At 38.2% G+C, this 18,797-nt stretch overlaps 1 protein-coding gene across 2 annotated transcripts in view; it reads right to left on the bottom strand.

Moving 5' to 3' along the window:
- The window catches only part of KIFAP3 (kinesin associated protein 3), a 73,367-nt gene that overhangs the window by 26,626 nt on the left and 27,944 nt on the right, over positions 1–18,797 (bottom strand). For both annotated transcript variants that reach the window (XM_050901107.1, XM_050901108.1), the window contains 7 exons: positions 16,742–16,842; positions 12,163–12,271; positions 10,011–10,123; positions 8,891–9,056; positions 8,552–8,677; positions 8,064–8,162; positions 6,478–6,563 (listed from right to left, as the gene is read on the bottom strand). In XM_050901107.1, coding sequence (XP_050757064.1) covers positions 6,478–6,563; positions 8,064–8,162; positions 8,552–8,677; positions 8,891–9,056; positions 10,011–10,123; positions 12,163–12,271; positions 16,742–16,842 — 800 coding nt within the window. The remainder of the gene's footprint in view (positions 1–6,477; positions 6,564–8,063; positions 8,163–8,551; positions 8,678–8,890; positions 9,057–10,010; positions 10,124–12,162; positions 12,272–16,741; positions 16,843–18,797) is intronic.

An 18,797-nucleotide genomic window follows, 5' to 3' on the forward strand; every position in this document is an offset into this window, starting at 1 on the left:
AACAAAACAAAACACCCAAAACAAAAAAAACCAAACACACACCTATGCCTCATACTGTTTGGAAAAAGAACATCTCATGCTATTTCTGCCTCTTGATCTTTTTCCCCCATTTCCACTCTTGATTAAAAGGAAAGGCTAGAAATAACAGTGCAAAACAAGAGTTTCCCTGGAAAAGGCAAGCTCATCACTGAGATTTATAAAATGACCCATAAAAAAAAATGAAAGGGCATGACTTTCAACGATGACATCTGCCCAGCATCTTGGAAACATCTCCTTTGCTGCATCTGCCAGCAGTTGTGAATTACTTACAAGCTTTAGAGAAACACCTTTTAACTGCCAGAAATCATACTGCAGTCTTACGAAAACTATTCCCAGAAATCATGATTGCAAAGAAGGAGGGAAAAATAAACAAATTTAACAAACAGCAAATTAGACTAATCTGTGGGAAAGCTGAATCCCTTTTACATTACCTTGTTTGCCTTTAAAAGTTCTCAAAAGCAGAAAGGCCAGCAGCTAAGTTACCTAATTCACATTTAACCATAAATGCACTTTGAAAACATTTTAATCTTCCCAAAGTTACATCCCTAAATGAATCCCACTTGCCCGACATAGCTGTTCCATTCCACACCGCTGTCTGAACATGCTGAACGTCTGTCACAAACAGACATGAACTACTTACATCCTTCTAAAAAAAAAATCAGTTAACATTTCTCACATCCTAACTGATTTTTTTCTTTAGACAATGACAACAGGGCAGAATATTCCTATCTATTCTACATTTCCCATCCTATATTAAGAGGCTTAAAGCTCCCAGGTATTTTACCTCAATCATTCATCTAAATTTTGGAAAACAGGATTAGCAACTGAATGGCAAATTAGCAGCTGTAAGTTTGAGCATATCTGCACATTACTTAAAAATCACAAGTTGTCCGTTCAAGCTGTTTGGCTACTTTGTTACATTTGTACCTTGTATTTCACTATGAATGAGCAACAAGAACAAAGAAGTGACCGCATCAGAATCAGATCAATGATCAGTTTTGTCAAGAGTTTCATTCTGGCAGCAATCCTAGAACAGGATGATTTGCAGTAATCTACAACATTTTACATAACTTTAGCACCAAAAAGTTCATTTAAGTACTGCTGGATCAGGAATATGTCTGTAGATTTTGGTTTTTTTAAACACATGAAGCACACCTTTACTAAGGAATTCCTGCAAAAATGAAACCAGAAAACTAAACATCATGGAGATACAAACACAGCTTTGTGCCCTCCAGTCCTTTTAAATGTTAGGCTACTGGAAAAGCGGCGGGTGGGGGAACGAGAAGAAGGTGGACAGAATGTGCCTATTCTCCAACCCCCTGCCCCTCCCCAAATATTGCATGTTCAGAAACATAAAAGGAGGAATCCTGAAGGTTGATTTTATTCTCTTTGGAGCTCCCTGACATCACTGTTTTTAACATTCGGTTTCCATAAATCCGAAAGTGTCATAGAAGATGTATGGTTCGACTCTGCGAGGAATGTGCCATCCTTTTTGAAGTTCTACTTCCAACTTTGTTTACTACTGAACCATTGAAATATTATGAAGCGTTAACTGGCCTATTATCAGAGCGTGTCTGTTCCCTATCAGGGGTCCCCTTTGTCACTGGCTTCCGTCACACCTTGTATCTGATTAACACACTATAGGATAACATAGAGCTACACAGATCTGCTTTGTGTTCTCTCACAGCTGATGAAAAACAGATTTTCCTTTTCACTTTAATGTGGTTGCCCTTTAATTGGGTCTGTAATAGGGTTCATTTGATGTGATTCCTCATACTAAACTAAAACTGCTATACAGTAAGTAGAATTCTCATTATGTTCAAGGCTGTACTTGGGGATATGTTACATTCTTCATTATTTGACCATCCCCAAAACACAGTTTACTTGAAAGGTTAAATTAACCATTTATTAAGAAAGAAAAGATTTATCTTGTCTAGCTATCCAAAAGTTAGGCATGTCATTTGAACTATGTGCCTCTATAAACCAAGGAGAGAAACAGATGTTATGGATCACCTTCTGCAGGTGTCTACAACACCTACCTTAGGGTAAATACCACCGGAGGGCAATTCATTCACAGGCCAAAAAAATCCTTCTACCACTTACACCTGTGCAACCCAGAGTCACTTCTTCACAATCAGGTTCATCACTAAATATATTCTGATGGGAAGCTAATCAAAACCTGTGATATGAAACTAATGGCAAGGCAGAGAAAAGAGTAAACATTCATGCCCCCTAAATTTAGGTGCGTACATGAAATGCACACCGTCCACAGGGTTCCTATATTGTCAATAGCTGAAGAGAGAAACTTTTTTTTTTCCCCCTTTAGAGGAATGTAAGGTATCTCATGGCAGGCTGTTATGAAAGTAACAGAGATCAGTGGTTTGGCTCACCTTCCTAGTCTCACAACTCCAAAGAGCAAGCACCAATGCTAGAAGGAAATCTGTCCAAGACAGGTTTACGTAAAGACAAAAAGAATCAGGACATGCCTATCTAATGCTGCCTGCAGTGTGGTTATTCTTCTAGCCTTTCCTGCGGGGTGCACGCTCTTTGCCACAAAAACCTACCAGCACCAAAGCTGTCTGATTGCAAATTTAACAATGCAGAAGTTGATCAGTGAAAACATATGTCAACAGTTCAGCCTGCAGCCCCACACCCTAGCTGATCTTCTGCCCACCTCTCTGTATTCATGATGGTTAGAGGATAACAGCAAAACAAGACACACCACAGAAAGGAGGAGTCTTGACAAGTGAAGGGAGAACCTTTTTTCCTGGAGTGACTACAGCACTCTCCATGGAAAGAGGACACCAAGCTGGAGTCAAAGGTTATCTATTTTCAGAGTACACTGCCTATTCAAATAAAGCCCACACCAAATCCCTGTGGTCTGCTCTTCCTTGATTCTGAGAGCTGGCCAACATCTTGCACAGCTGGCCCCAAATCCCAGAGCACTGAGGGTTCACAGCACATTCCTGCTTCTTATGTGAAATTCCAGCATTCCCAACATGGAGGATTTGTGTCAGGGCACTTAGCTAACATGGAAAGATGCAAGCTGTTCATTAACACAGCCTTCCATATGAAGCAAATGTTATTTGGCATTCATTACAAATATTTGGGGCAAAGAACGAGAGCTAGAAAAACACCTTAGGCATAAGGCCCTTCCTAAATCACAAGGACAATGCTGTAGCTATCTAGATGATGTTTTACTTCTGCAGGAAGCATAATGATCCACTCTTGATCATAAGAGAAACAAGATGGTACAACAGGCCTGGATTCAAAGCTGTAAAAACACCGAATAGGAAAAGGGGGGAGGGGGAAGGCTTGGACTACACAGTCCAACGATCTGGTTATGATTAATTAAATATCCTTTGAATAAATGAGGAAAATCATTTAACTGCAGTAAGACTGAGCTAGGAGCAGAAAAAGAATGAGAAACCTGAGAGATTAATAACCCCCTCAGCTCTTGATAATATTGTCTGAGGTGAACAGAGTAAAACCATCTCGAGTAAGCCGACGTTTCTTTCCACAAGCTTTAAGTTGCAGGTGTCCAGGCTTCTGAGGCAGAGGAAAAAGGAACTTCATTTGCTTGAGACTCCTACACCAGCTGTTGATTCCAGGCTTTCAGCTGAGCCATGAGACCTGTCCCTCTTTAGGTGTACAAGTACACTAAACTAGCCGCTTGGTGTCAAGACTTGGCACATGACACGAGCCTGAAGCATTCCTACATTATCAACGCAGACCTTCTTTTTGACAAAAGGGATATCTTGCATCTACCAGTGCAAAGCTGAGACTCTCCAGTACATACTATGCTAAAGCAGCACATCTGTTTCAGTTCATCAATGGCAAAGTCCAGCCAAGCTATATTAAACAAATCATCACTAGTGTAACATTTCCATAATTTCTGTGACAATTACTTTACTACAGAAAGCATATCTCCCCTAAGGCTTGTAAGGCATCTGATTTTCTTCAGTGTTATTTCAATCACACTATATAGAGCTTATTGATGAGTGAAAGAAGCATTTGTCTCCCTGAGAAGAAATTATTTTCAAATCTCTATTCTCCAACATTTAGTTTCTGATTTCCATCATCAGAGGAACTAATCCTGTCAGCATGTATGGAACAACAAGACTGAAAACTTAATTTTTTCTTGTTGTGGATTTAGCACAGATAAGAAGTCTCACCAATCTTAGAGACTATGTCTGTTCAGACACCTCAGAGGGCACTGGTTGTGTAAAATTGCCACAAAACCAAGCACCTCAGTGTTTACAGGCTGCATTACCATATCCTCTGAGCTGAATGGCAAAACACCTATCAAGATCTGAGGTTCTGATAACTTACTGTTTCATATTTTCTCCCATCACCATCTAGAATGTGTTGCCTTTTTTGCCTGTGATTTCTGGTACTGGGAGACAAAGTACAACCAGCTTACAACATTGCCAAGAAAGCAATCAAATGGTGGTTCTCTGTCTTCCAGAAAAGAGGGCATCTTGTGCTTCCTGTTCCCCACAGGGGCGTGGTGTTAGTTATGCTTTATGCAACATATAACCCAACAGCTAGATAATAAAACTAAAAAGACCTTCTCAGAAAGGGAACTCTCCTAACTTACCAGTGAACTCCATTCTAAGTGTGGCACTGCTCCACAACCAAAGAAAAAAAATAATTTACCACCACACAAACTACTCTCAGTATGTGCTTGATATCTTCTCCCTTACCCCCAATAACAGTAGTACCACATCATTTCCTCCCTTTATTCTTCCCCAAGGCCCTAGAAGTCCTGCCCAGTGCTTTTTGCAAGTTGAGAAGCTTTTCCCATCCATTACCATTACTCCTCATTTACTCACAGCTAGCATAAAGATTACCTCTTCTTAGGAAGGAAAAAAAAGCCAAGTACATTTTACTCAGATGTTAATATTGAATATGAAGCTATGTCTTAATGTATTTATTCTTCTAGATCCTATAAAATAAATGTTGCTTAACAATATTACTAACATAATTTTTCAGTAACTAGATACTAATGTACCATGTTGTAAAGCTCCCTATGAACAAATCAACGCCTGAGACACTTGGAAATTGCACTGGTCCCAAGATAAAATAAGCATTGGAAGCACTCGGATTGTCTGGCCTCACCCAGCAGATAAAAGTCTTCCTACTGTTTCCACTGGAGATGTCCCTGAAAATAATTGATCTTGGTAAGCTGAACATAATGTCCATCATAGATAAGTACTAAGTGCAAATTCGTCTTAGTTGAAATCTTGCCCTTAATGAATGTCAGCGGCAACTCTGCCACTAACTAGTAGAGCACGATTTTCATTCCACACCTCCATGAAGCAAAAACAGAGCCAAATAAAAAGAATTCCAACACAGAAAGTGTTATGTCATTTTACTTTTTTTTAGATGAATATTAAATTGGAAGGCATTACTAATGAGTAGAACAGAGACAAAATAAACTATAGTATTGTGCAGCGTAAATTAGGTCTTACGCTATATTAAACCTTTCAGAGAACAAGCTGCAATATGCGTAATTCAACTAAAGAAGAAACTAAGTAGATGATAGGAAAAGCATTAAGGTAGTCAAAGACACTACTCTTGACTCATAGTTAAGTTGTCTTTGGCTGTTAGATTTCACTTCATGATAGCTACTCTACATCCAAAAGGATGTACAGTCTGTACAATCCCAAGACACTACAAAATGCTGAAATTTCTTTTTGTCAACAGAAGTCAATTCAATTAAACAGGCCAGGAGGAATTTTAACAATGAAATACAACTTTTAAGTGCTTCTAGAATCAAGGATCCCCAGAAGCAGTTTATACATGCTATAAGAGCTGATAAAACAACAGCACTTCATAATTTAGTATTCTTTCTTTTTTCAAAGTTAACAACTGCCCCAAAAGTTTACTGCGATCAACGGACAGTTGGACAAACTAAGTCATGTAGCTAAAGGAAACCTATCCAAGAGTTGAAGACAACATTAAAAAGTTAATATTATACTGACTATTTCTCCAGCAGAAAACAATCAGCTTCAGGATCGCCGCACACATTTTCTTTTTGAAACAAATACTGGCATCAGGCGATGTAGAAAAGCTGAATAAAAGCTGCTGGGTAACAAGAGCTATTTGTTTGGAGAACTAAGAAATAATGAAAGCTTGACATACTTACGTAATGTGACTAATTTATTTAAGTATAAAAGCACTCTTTAAAAGTGTCTGTAGTGTAAAGCTAACTGGTCTGAATTTTCAAAGTATATATGCTCTTTTTGGAAATTTGGTACACCACCTAGATTAATGATTGTCATTGTCCCATGAAAATTGATCTTTTACCTGTGTGATTAGAAAGTTGCACATGAAAAATATTCTCAATTTGCAAGTTATTACTACTTAGTTACTTTAGAATTATCTCATGTAAAGAGGTTCTTCAAGGACAAATGATAAAAAAATCAGACCTACCGCTATAATATCCAGAGTGTTGTCACAAACTTTGCGAATCTCAGCATTTTTATCATGCATCAGGTCTATAAGATATGCTGGAGCTTCTGGAAAGAAACTGTTAAGGATAAAAGCTATTTTTTTCCACAGCCCTGGATTCTTCCCACTGCAAACTTCATTAAGAACCGCAGTCAGGAACTTTCCATCACATGAAGTTCAGCAGCCTTCCCCCACTTTTTTTTTTTTTTTTTAAATCACATTTTAAGATACCCAAATATTCTTCAAACTTGCTGAAGAAAAACTACATGCCCCTTACAAAGAAAACACATTCTGATCTGTTACAGGAAATCCATGCACCTAACGTGTCAGTCCAAAAGGCATAGATTCTGGGGAATGGTTTAATCTTTTGAGACTGTTACTTTTGTAATCTTTAGGGAGTTTTCTTGTTTTAAAAAAAGGTTTCCAATGTATTGTCTCAGATAACCTATTGTGCAAATGATAGCATTAATACTAGTCTCGTTCAATTTGAGTGAGAAAAGCGTTGTTCAAATGTTGGTGCTTTATCATTACAGATACAAAGAGAGATGGGGGTTTTTGTTTGTTTGGGTTTTGTTTTTTGTTTTTGTTTTTTTTAAAAGCTAGCCACCTAGGAGTCCAAACAGGAGACAAAGAACAACATCCCAAATGGCTTCTCACATACTCCACAGAGCTTAAGGGAAAAAGGACATTAAGTAGTAATCCTTGTATTGTTACGAAAGTAATCACTAATCTGCTATCCCTAACAAGGGCTCTATTCAACCTGTTCTTTATGTTTCAATAAAATTTAACATTCAGTTAAGGACCACAGAGACAGCTAGTGCCTCTTTCCACAGTTTTCGGACCATCTAAATGAGCTCAACGTCAGCAGTCATTGAAAGAATAAGCAGTAAAGACTGAGTAAGAGTTATAAATACCATACAAAAAAATTGAACAGATCCATGACATGAGGAAACTGAAGAACAGATTCAGTCATCAACAGACAGGCAAAAAAAGGAGAAAGAGGAAAGCCAGGAACAGAAATTGAAGTCTCCACAGTGGGAAGAAGATGGGAGACTTACGCCAAACATAAAATTCAAAGAACAATCAGGTGGACAAAAAATACAGAGCAGGCATTATTTACGTTGTCTAGACTGATATAAGAAAGAATGCTATTAAAGTATTTTAATGCATGTAACTTCAGACTATGCAACATATATGTATAATGGTGCAGTGCAAGAAGTTTGTCTATGCTCTATGTAAGTTTTTCTATGGACTATGATTTTGACTATGATTTGCAAAACAAATTCATACAGTAATTCAGACTGGATAGGAACTAATGGGTCATCTGCTCCAGTGACCCCCCTCCCACGCCCCTCTCTGTTTCAAAGCAAACTAACTTTTACTCTTTACTAGTAATCTTGCAGTCCCTCTACATGCCTAGGCTGCTTGGATTTTTTCTTCAGCTGAAATAAACCATTTACAAAGAAACCTCTGAGATCAGAAGGTTTATGCAAGAGAAATATAGGCCAAACATCAGTGATGGCAAATTAAGTGCTGTAATTCTAGATGTTTAATCTTTAAAAAGATACGGGTTTCCTTGATAATGACATCTCTGGTGGCTTGGTGGAAGACCATCTGATAAAATACATAGATGATCTGGCAGACAAACTCATCATCTTCCTGCTGAGCTGCAAGGAACAAAAAACACAATTTCAGATCTCACAACTAGAAGTTCCTGATGCTTAGAGAAAGCCCAGCTCTTACATGTCAGCTAGACAGTTCAGTGGTATGCATGAGATTTCATCTCCTGACAACACAAAACAAGTGTTTTCTTCCCTGCTCCAGTCAAGTAGAAAGATCACAGATTGCAGCAAGAGTTGTGGAGGTGTGGAAAAAATCAAGTCTATTAGACCACTAGTTAGTATCTCTATCAATAACAGAGTAATTGCTCCTCCTTTCATATACAAAACACCTACCCCTGCCTCGCAAGAGAAAGTGAATGGTGCATTCAGTTACAGCACCACCACATCAACTAAACTCTGAAAAACAAGACCTAAAGTCAAACATGGCAATATACCATTCAGAAGCTCAATAAGCGCAGGGATGATTCCAGATTTAGCCAGCAGAGCAGCGCAAGAGTCATCCATAGAAACTGTTCCAATCATTATCACCACTTCTAAAACAAGGTCATCTTCTGCAGAACCTGGCAAGTCAGAAGGCAGAAAGTATTACCTCTTAGAAATTCTTAATCTTGTGGCAGTTGTATATTTATCTGTAGATATGATTCTGTTCTTCAGTGTTATGTTTCCCCAAACAATCACAAATTATCAAGGTAAACAGACTCTACTCTGAAAGACCACTTTAAGTATTCTTTGAGAGACTCTACTTTGAAAGACTAACCAAACTTTGTACAGACCTGGTTTTAGTTTATCCTTGAGGTATGGAACCAGTTTGTACTCTTTCAGCACAAGTTCCCAGTCCAGATCTGGTAAGGTCAAATTTGCAAGTGTTCCCAGGCATTCAATCACAAACTCCTCCTCTTCATCATTTGATATTTGAGCTGCTAAATCACCAACATAATCCTAAAGAAAATATAGCAATAAACATTACAGGTGAATAATCTGGGGTTCTGGAGAAATCACAACTTGGTCAAATCAAAACTAGTTCTCAAAAGAACACTAAGGAGACTTTTCTCCTGAAATGAGGGCTAATAAGGCAATTTCAATTTCAGTTGAAGAATAAGCCAAGAAAACATTTCAGCCCTCTTCCTCTCCATCCTTTCACTTTCAAGAGATGGAGCTCATTTGTTCAGATGTTCCAAAGGTAGCTATTATACACACAGTTTGAGAAAGCTGTTAAAAAATAAGGGAAAGAAGACAGCAAACACCATGCTGCATTAGTGACAGTAACGGAGTCCTCTTCCTAAAGATTTTAAGAAACAACTACAAGATTTTCTGGGGACATGAACAGGGGAATCATAGATTCTACTTACTAATTCCATACTGCTTTAAGACAATTTGATATTCAATCCTCATTTTAACAGTATGTTTAAAGTTACCACAATTAGGGTGTTGTGTTTCCCCCCTTCTTTTGAAAGGGCAGCTTTACATGGTTAACTGAATATTAAGTATTCAAAATTTTAAAATATCCACTTATACAAAACACTTGGCACAGTGAAAAAAAGCCCGTTTTATTTTGTCCTCTAGCTCTAAAAGCAGAGATTTAGGATAACTGTTAATTGTTATGATGTGCACCCCAGCAGCTGGGGTTTTTTTTGTTTGCTTGGTTTTGTGTGTTTGTTTTGGAACAGGCATTTATTGGATACAGCTTAAGATCTGTTTTCCCTGTAGTGATGGATCCAAACTCTGATCTACCAACTGAGATAGCCTTATAAAAAACAAAACATAAATCAATCCATGACAGCCAAGAAAACTTAACCTGGACACCCTGTAAAGACAAAATACAGCAGCTCTCCAAAACCAGTCTTTTCAAGTAGGAAGAATCAGAGATCACATTAGGTAATAGATAGTACTTACAATAAACAGGCTTTTAGTTGGCCCATCATGTTGTGAAATATTCCTGATCATCTTCATTAACAATGGGTCCTTAAATTTCAAAGCCCGCTTCATTAGCATTTTCAAACCATTTCCTGAAAAGAAACAAACACTTAGGAAATCCTCCAAACAAAAAAAAAATAAAATGAGGAAAGTACTGGCCGATCAAAAAACACCACCACACACAGACAAAAAACCAGAGCTTTAACTTTTAAAAGTTTAAAAAGAAAAAGTGAAGAATCTAGACAGGAACTATTTCTTCTTCCAAGTTAAAGTTGAAAAGAAAAGACCTGCTCTGTATAAATTCTATAGTTTCTCTAAAACAGCTACTATGACCATATGTACTGGTGGGACACTTAAAAAGTCAGATAAATAACTAAATGCTTCAGGTGTGCTTAGTTATTTATTCAGACCAAGAAAGGTTCTAGATCCGAACCATTATCCTATCATCAAGTGCAGTTAGCAGAGATGCAGCACAGCTGTTGGTACTAGCTCAGAGACTCCTCTCCTCACTCCGTGGAATAAATACATTGTTATGGTTTTAAAAGATTATTTACCACTCATGTAGATCATTACGTGGGAATACACATAACAGACATACACAGATCTGAAGTACTTGATTGCACAGGGCAAGTCCCACTGTTACCATTATGCTTCCAAAAGATCACCTTGCCTATCTAGTAAGTGCTACTAGCTTGAATTTCATTTGTACCTTTAATATAAAATTGGCTCTCCCTGCTCCTCCTTCTACAGAGTATGCACATGATTTTGAAGTGGAATTGCTGGCCATAGAATCCATTGATTGCAATTCTCCCTTTTAAAGTCTAGTAATTTATTGCATTGCTTCATAGTGAAAATTTTGAGCACAAGTGAAAATTCAAGCTACTGAATAATAATGTTCCACTTAAAACTGCTAGTATGAAAATAATGAAACTTTAAAAGCAATCTAGAGAGCTACCGAACGAAATGCAGAACCCATCTATACCACATAACAAAATACTAGAATGCAAAAGATGCTCAATTAAAAAAAAAAAAATAATGGAAAGATACAACTAAACGACATCACTGTGCTATTAATTTGGTACTGGCAGGTGAAACACCGATTAGCTGAAGATGAATTTTAGGCATCAGACAGAACAAAATCTTGATCTCTCCATACAGCCATAGTTTCCCACACTAATGTCATCAGTGTGTTTTACAGAACTACATGGGTGTGTATGGCTACTTAGTGTCACTCCTGCCACCAAGACCAATTTTGGGGAGGATACGGCCATTTGCTTGCAATCATTACCCAAACAGGTACATTTTATTTTTAAAAAATACATATACACATTTATAAATAACTCAAATATACTTACATATATAAATTATGTATGTGTTGTGGTTTAATAGAAACCAACACAATAAATACAACAAATTTGTTTTAACACACTCTGATCAGATCTGTCATTATCTCAACCCTTTGTGTCCCACATTGGGTGCCAAAAGGGACTGTCGTGGTTTAACCCCAGCTGGCAACTAAGCACCACACAGCCGCTCGCTCACTCCTCCCCTGCCCCAGTGGGATGGGGAGGGGAATCGAAAAAAAAACCCGTAAAACTCATGGGTTAAGATAAGAACAGTTTAATAATTGAAATAAAATAAAATATAATAATAATAGTAATGAAAAGGAAGATTAAAAAAAAGAGAAATAAAACCCAAGAAAAGACAAGTGATGCACAATGCAATTGCTCACCACCGATGCCCAGCCAGTCTCCGAGGAGCGATCTGCCTGCCCCCCCCGGCCAACTCCCCCCCATTTATATACTGAGCATGACGTTCTATGGTATGGAATATCCCTTTGGTTAGTTCAGGTCAGCTGTCCTGGCTATGCTCCCTCCCAGCTTCTTGTGCACCTCCTCGCTTGCAGAGCATGGGAAACCAAAAAGTCCTTGACTTAGGATAAGCACTACTTGGCAACAACTAAAACATCAGTGTGTTATCAACATTATTCTCACACTAAATCCAAAACACAGCACTGTACCAGCTACTAGGAAGAAAATTAACTCTATCCCAGCCAAAACCAGGACAATATATATAAAAATATATAAGTGGTGTCATCTCCAAGAAAAGACTAAAATCTCAGCAGGCTTACCTTCACAGATAAGTTGTACGTTCCTTTTGTTAGCAGCAAGGTTAATACAGAAAGAAATAAGTTCCAGGTCAACTCGCTCATCAGGACATTCAAAAAGCATCTTCATTAACTGTCAAGAAACACAAGCACACTTAAGTCATTAATCTTCCCAAAGCATTAGACGAGCAATGTTATGATGTCAACTACAGTGGCTTTTTTTTTTTTTTTAATTAATATTCAGCATTTCTACAGGAACAGTAAAGTTATAAAGGTCAAGGGCACAAGATGTATAGTTCCATTATTTGGGGATAACAATGCTTATAAAGTGCCAAAAATGGCAGTCACTCATCACCTTGTAACTAACTTGGGTTAGTTACATTTTATTGCTACCACTGAATTTGTTCTTTTTACTGTTTTTTTTTTTTTAAAGTTGTGAATGGATAAATTTGTTTTGAAAGTTTAGGTAGACTTAGTATGGGGAAAAAAAACCCACAACTTAGTTCCACAGGAAGTCAGATTAATACCTGGTTGTTTAATAAAATTATGACTCTAAACAGATACTCAATTGAAGAATAATTCTACTACTATTTTGCTTTGAGATTACTCCATTGATAGGTAAATTAGCTGTATCTGCAGCAATGTGCTTTATCTTTGCAGCTTCCATTGCTAGAGCTGAACACTGCCATATACCAAAGACTTCTCAGTAGTAGTCCTATTCTTTTGGTAATGGGACAGAACAACCTGGGTTAACATAAGTAGACAATCACCTATAATCCTGTTCCAACTGTTTAGTAAGTGTCAGTGAATTCCCAGATGACTCCTCAGGCAAATAACCTATGGACCACCATCATTTTATAAACCTGGCACCTGTATTGTCCATTACATCACAGCCTATCTATCTAGTCTCGTTTTGTTCAATGTGAACATTTTTTGAAATGGCATATTGAATATACGAACATGACTCAAATACATCCGTTTCTTTTTCTCTGTTTCCAACCATAGCAGACAAGTTGCATGGCTTCCTCATTGAGGGGCTGCAGGACATGACCCTATTTGCTCCTAAAACCTCCTCAGTTCGTAAGACACATCAAGATTATAATACAAAGCAGTGTGATGATAAGACTGAGATTACTGGAAGTAGAAACAACTGAACCTAAAGATAAGCGAGACATAAGGTACAAAAAATGCAGCGCAGTTTGTGTCAAAAAGGGGTGGGGGGAGAAGAAAGCAACTAATCATTAAATATTTGTGTGCTTGCCCCCTAGTGGAAAGACAGTTTGTAACGCATTAAAAACGAGAGAAAGCGGGTGAGCAACACATTTAGAGAGAGAGGAAAAAAAGGAACAATAGGATTGCAGAAATTTCACTCCAAAGTATTTTACTACAGCAATTCCATATGTTTATCTATTATCAGATAGCAGGCTGTCATTCCAAATGGACCCCCCCCTCCCCAAAAAGTTACAACATAGTTATTCATCTCTCTTTCTGGGACTTTCATGTACTGATTTAAACGCTATCATTGATTTCTTCCTCCCTTTCTTAAAAAGGTAGAATCAGATTTCCTGAGGCTGTTTTAAGAACTTATAAAATCCCTAGTTTATTAAATCCGTAAGCCTGACAGTCACATAACAGTGAATTAACCAGAGAAGAAAGTTGCCACTTAACAAGTAAAACATGAGCATTCAAAAATCACCCCCTGCAACTCTTCTGTTAAAAAACCTTTAAAAACAGATTTTTAAAACCCTTAAAATAATTTGAAGGGAAACATTCTCATTACTTACACAATACAAAATCTGTGGAAATTAGATGTTTAACAAGATGGGATTACACTGTTAATTACTGAACTACTTCTCTATAAAAAGAAAAAATATATCCAGTTTCAATTAAAGCCGTTCAAATTTTAAAATAATAGTTTCGTACGAGCTCCATGTTTCCCATTATGTCTTCATTTAATTTGATTGCTTCTTGTGCCACTTCAAAAGGAAGAGTAATTGCTGCCAAATAGGAAATATTAAAATTAAATTTGTTCTGCTTTTACTATGTCCATTGTCATCTTTTACTGATTTAACAGGAAGGCAGTAAAAAGACTGCAGCATGTGCAATGAAGAGGCAGTAGTGTTCAATCAGACAAGTCCCATATTGAGTATCAGATACCACAGACCAGGACTGAAATCACTGTGTCTAGACTCTCTGGCACCTGCCTTCACTTATTTACCAGTGACCAGAGGCCAACCCCCACAGCTCTCTGTTCACATACACCTCTGTCCAACCCCCTCCCCAAGCCCAGCTCAAACATCTTTGAATGATTATGCCAGAACTGCATGCCTCAGGAATCTCTCCTGACCGGCTACTCCCTAACTCTGCTGTTTGAAGTGATGCTCTGGTTTCTGAACTTCAGCAGATAATGGCGGACAGGAGCAAAGGGTGCTGTCAAGAGAGGACGTTTACCAGCATTAAGCTGAAAAGAAGCTTATAGATCAAAGAGGGGCCAAACAGGACAACCGTGGTGGAAAACATGTGGGTAGCTGCGGAGAACCTTGCACACTGCTCTGCGGTAAAATATTAAATATCACCATGACATCACTGCCTAACCATGCCCTTTGATTGGCCAGGTTATTACCAATAAAGGCTTTTATAAGCATCTGGATGGCATTTGCACCTATTTAAACAAAACACGCATTGCTGAGGTCTAAACAAGAATGAACTGTTAATACTCACTTTTAACTGTTACTAGAATAGCACCCACTAACTCCTGCAATCCACAAGGATGTTTACCTGGGACAGCACGCGCAAGCCCTTGTCAAGCACTTTGCCTGTTCGAAACGACAACGGGATTGATTTTCCAATCACTTTCTACAACAGCTAAACATTCATTATTGAGTATTTGCCAGTTTAGATGTACACCTTTCCTCAAAAGGAAACAAACCCACGGAAGGGCACATACTACTACTGAAAAGAGAATTTGGTTTTCCAGGGTAGAATCAGATGGCAGGGAGTTCTTTTAAAAAGGTCGTTTTCTTCTCCAGATGCCTTATCTGCTTCCCCATGTTTTCTGTTACCTCTGTCTTCCTTAATAACTGTCCTAATTTTGAACATTCATTAATAAAATTAAAGCTCTGGTTGTCCAGCTTGTCCTTTTTGAACAGTTGGCAGATGTGATCTGTGAATAATTACACTGACCACTGAAGCATCAATAGCCATAGGTATCCTTCAAATTTTGCAGTTTTAGCCAAAGCCCAATGAAGGCAGCGGACTTGTTTCCTGCTCCACTAGACTTTGGATACAGAGCACTAGTATCTGTAAGCACTAGTTTGAGCAGTCACTGCCTATCAGAACAATGATGTTCACCGAAGCTCAGAGTATGATATCACTAAAGTTTCCACAGCTCTTTACATTTGGCACTGGGGATCTGAGAGCCATGCCAAGATTCCCTGAAAGCACGTCATAAGCAAGCCCTGAAACACAGTGCATGAATTCTGGTTTGGCTGGTAACTGCTCAGAACAAAGCAGGTCCCTTGTATCATGCAAATGCCTTAACATATAGTTGCTTCTCATGGCAGAAAAGGCAGTCAGCAGGACGTTTACAAGACCATTTCGTAACATATACTAGTTATTCCCACCAGTTCTCCCCTCTCCGTTCTCCAAAATCCTCCTGTATTTTGAAAAACATCACCATTTTTGTCATGAGATAATGACCAGAAACATTCTGAAAACTTTCCATGGCAACTTCCTGTTCTGGATGTATTTGATGTTAAAAACATGTTTGGCAGGAAAGAAGATATCATGGTGCAATTCTGAAAAAGCTACCGGAGAGCTTTTACACTTATGCAACGCAGGCTCTCTCAACTCCAGCCTCATCAGGACCGAGAAAAAGATCAGTAAGAGAGGATTTGGTACTTGTTTAAAAAAACCAAAACAAAACACAAACAACAAAACACACGAAAAACATACACACAAAATCCCAAACCCCATGATATTGTGTCTGTGCTTGGATCAAAGACTATGACTGGTGACAAAAAGTTATGCAACAAACTGTAGCCTGAAAGATCAGTGAAGAGCCTTCCACAGTCTTCAAGTCTCCCCTGTTGTACATGCCTGCAGTTGGAAAAGGAATTGTCATGTAGCAAAATAACACCACTTGGCTGGTTTCCAGTTCATATCCTGTAATACTGGAGACGTTGAAATTTTGATACCCAATGGGATCAGAAAAGAATGCCTTCTAAAACTGTAAAGGAAATACTTTCCTTTCCTACAAGGTTCCCTAAGGACCCACTGTGCACAAGCTTTAATCTTTCAAGCATTCCTGATCTTCTGTAGAAATTCATCAGGTCACCTGTATTTTTACCGATTCATTGATGCAACTCAAGTGGTAGCAGCACTGACAGAGAATATGTCACCTATCCTTTTTCTGGGGACGATTAAAAGACAGCAAGAACAGTCAGACTGCCCGATGAGTAGGTGGTTCACTACCGACTCAGCAGCATCGTGGTTGTTCCCACTTTCACCTGCGGGTGTCAGTGCGAGCTCTGCTATGAGTGAGGAAAAAACGCGCACATGGAAAGATGCATCTTACCGCCTCATCATACATAAAAGCACATACCTGTGGGATACAGTCTGTGTATGCAAACATTGATTTAAAGCGATCATCCATGCTTATGTGATACAGAATACACATTGCTACTTGTTTGTAGTTTTCATTTGCTAGAAGGAGAAAAAAAATCCATATTAATAGAAGCCTGGTATTTTAGGTGTTGTAAACACTTAAAAGGGGAAAACGAAAAAGCACAAAAATCCTAGCTAGTAGAGGGAAAATCTAAATTAGAAATGCAACATTAATGAAAGGGTCTTGCCTGGCCTATCCAAATGAACCATGTATTTGTGCAAAGAGGGAACAAAGGCAATGCTAACTACTCCCCTCTCCCCAGCACCTCAAAACACTTCCTTAGCCCCATTTTGCAAGGAATATATTTTGTGAAAGGAGCACTTAATAATGATAGGCCATCCAGAGAAAGCCTTCATCAGTTTCCAGCTAGGAAATTAAATATCAAATGTAATGCCAATTTAGCTGTGGATATTTCTATTGAAACAACAAGCTTGTCTCAAGGTGAAATGATAAAGAATGTACCAATGCCAGAGAGAAAAATAAGAACTACCACAAAAAAGTGTTGTAGAAGGAATCCAGTGCCTTTCATGTAAGTCACATACTGATTGTTTTATTATCCTAAATGACAACATTATCCTGTGGGTGTCTTTTGTGTTTCATACATTTCAAAGACGACATTAGTATATTTTCACATTAATACTTACCAAAGAGAAAAAGATTCTCAAGAAAAATTGGAGCAGTTAATGTGAGTAGGCTGTGAAGTATTTAACTGAAAGGTTCTATAAAACCAACTTAGACAAACATACAAATGTTTAAGAACAACACAGACTAATTTGATCCCGACTCTCTGCTGAAATCTGGACTGAGCATTCTCTTGAGCTCTTCTCTAGCCCTACATTAGCAGGATACAGGCTATATATGGGATAAAACATTCATCTGAACATTTATATTAGTTGGACCAGGATGTAATAAGGTCTTCAACTCAGAATTTATTCACAGTTTTTATACAACTGATCAGAAATATCCTACCTCCCACTCCTACTTAAGCTAAGTTAGAACATATCTGTTTAACACTTTGGCAAAGCATCAAGACCTCAGACAGCAACCAACGTAGTTAAATTTTTCTTCTACATACATCATTGGGAGCTGGAATTTCCTTTAAGCAGCAAGGATATGATGCCTTTATCCTTAGAATGCACATGCATGCCTTTTTTCAAAACTGAATAACCAAAAAAGACACATGAAACCCTTCTGCCAGTTGCCATACAACAGTGAAGTATTCTTTCCTATGCCAAACCTGAAAACATAGCTGACCTTTCAGATCCTTCTAGATTCTTACCTGTTTGAAAAAACATGACGTGTATCGCAACCTTCCACGCACTTAACAGCTGGGGAAAGAATAATGCCCAAATCTGAAGGCTACTCTGGCTATTATTAAAAGCACAGACAGTACTGTAGTTGCTAAAGCATACACACTCTGTTTTAGGCAAACAAAATGAAGTGTTCATTATCTTTTGTGCTTCTCTTGTGACTGGTCATCTTACCTACCTATTCACTTGTAGTGACATTGTAAATCCAACAATTACATGAAAAAAACCTTCCCATACATACAGCTAAAGGCTTCTCCTAAGCAAATATAAAAATTTAAAGAGTAAATTATGCCTTCAAATTTCATGGGGCTAGGAAAAAAAAAAAAAAGAGCTGTTTACACTGCTCTTAACACTTCTTTCCATGCCTCTATTTAAGACTCAAACATCAAGACTCAAATTTAAGACTCAAATTACAACTACACTTTGCTGGATAATGCAGGAAACACTATGTGAAGTAAAAGGTAAGCCAGTATAAAAGGGAGGAAAGTTGGCTCCCCTGAACAGCAACAGCAAAAACAAACTAGAGTGAAGTTGGATCAGACCGTCAGCAGGTATGAACCGGCAGGCAGTCAAGAAGAATGATGCTACTTTCTATCTGTTCACCCTCTGACCTTCATGGGGCTTTTTCCTCCTGATTTTTGCAAGCTTCATTTGTGCTAAGACAAAGCATCAGCTAAGATACA

This window comes from Gymnogyps californianus, chromosome 8 (assembly GCF_018139145.2).
Source record: "Gymnogyps californianus isolate 813 chromosome 8, ASM1813914v2, whole genome shotgun sequence".
In the NCBI taxonomy this organism is placed as follows: domain Eukaryota; kingdom Metazoa; phylum Chordata; class Aves; order Accipitriformes; family Cathartidae; genus Gymnogyps; species Gymnogyps californianus.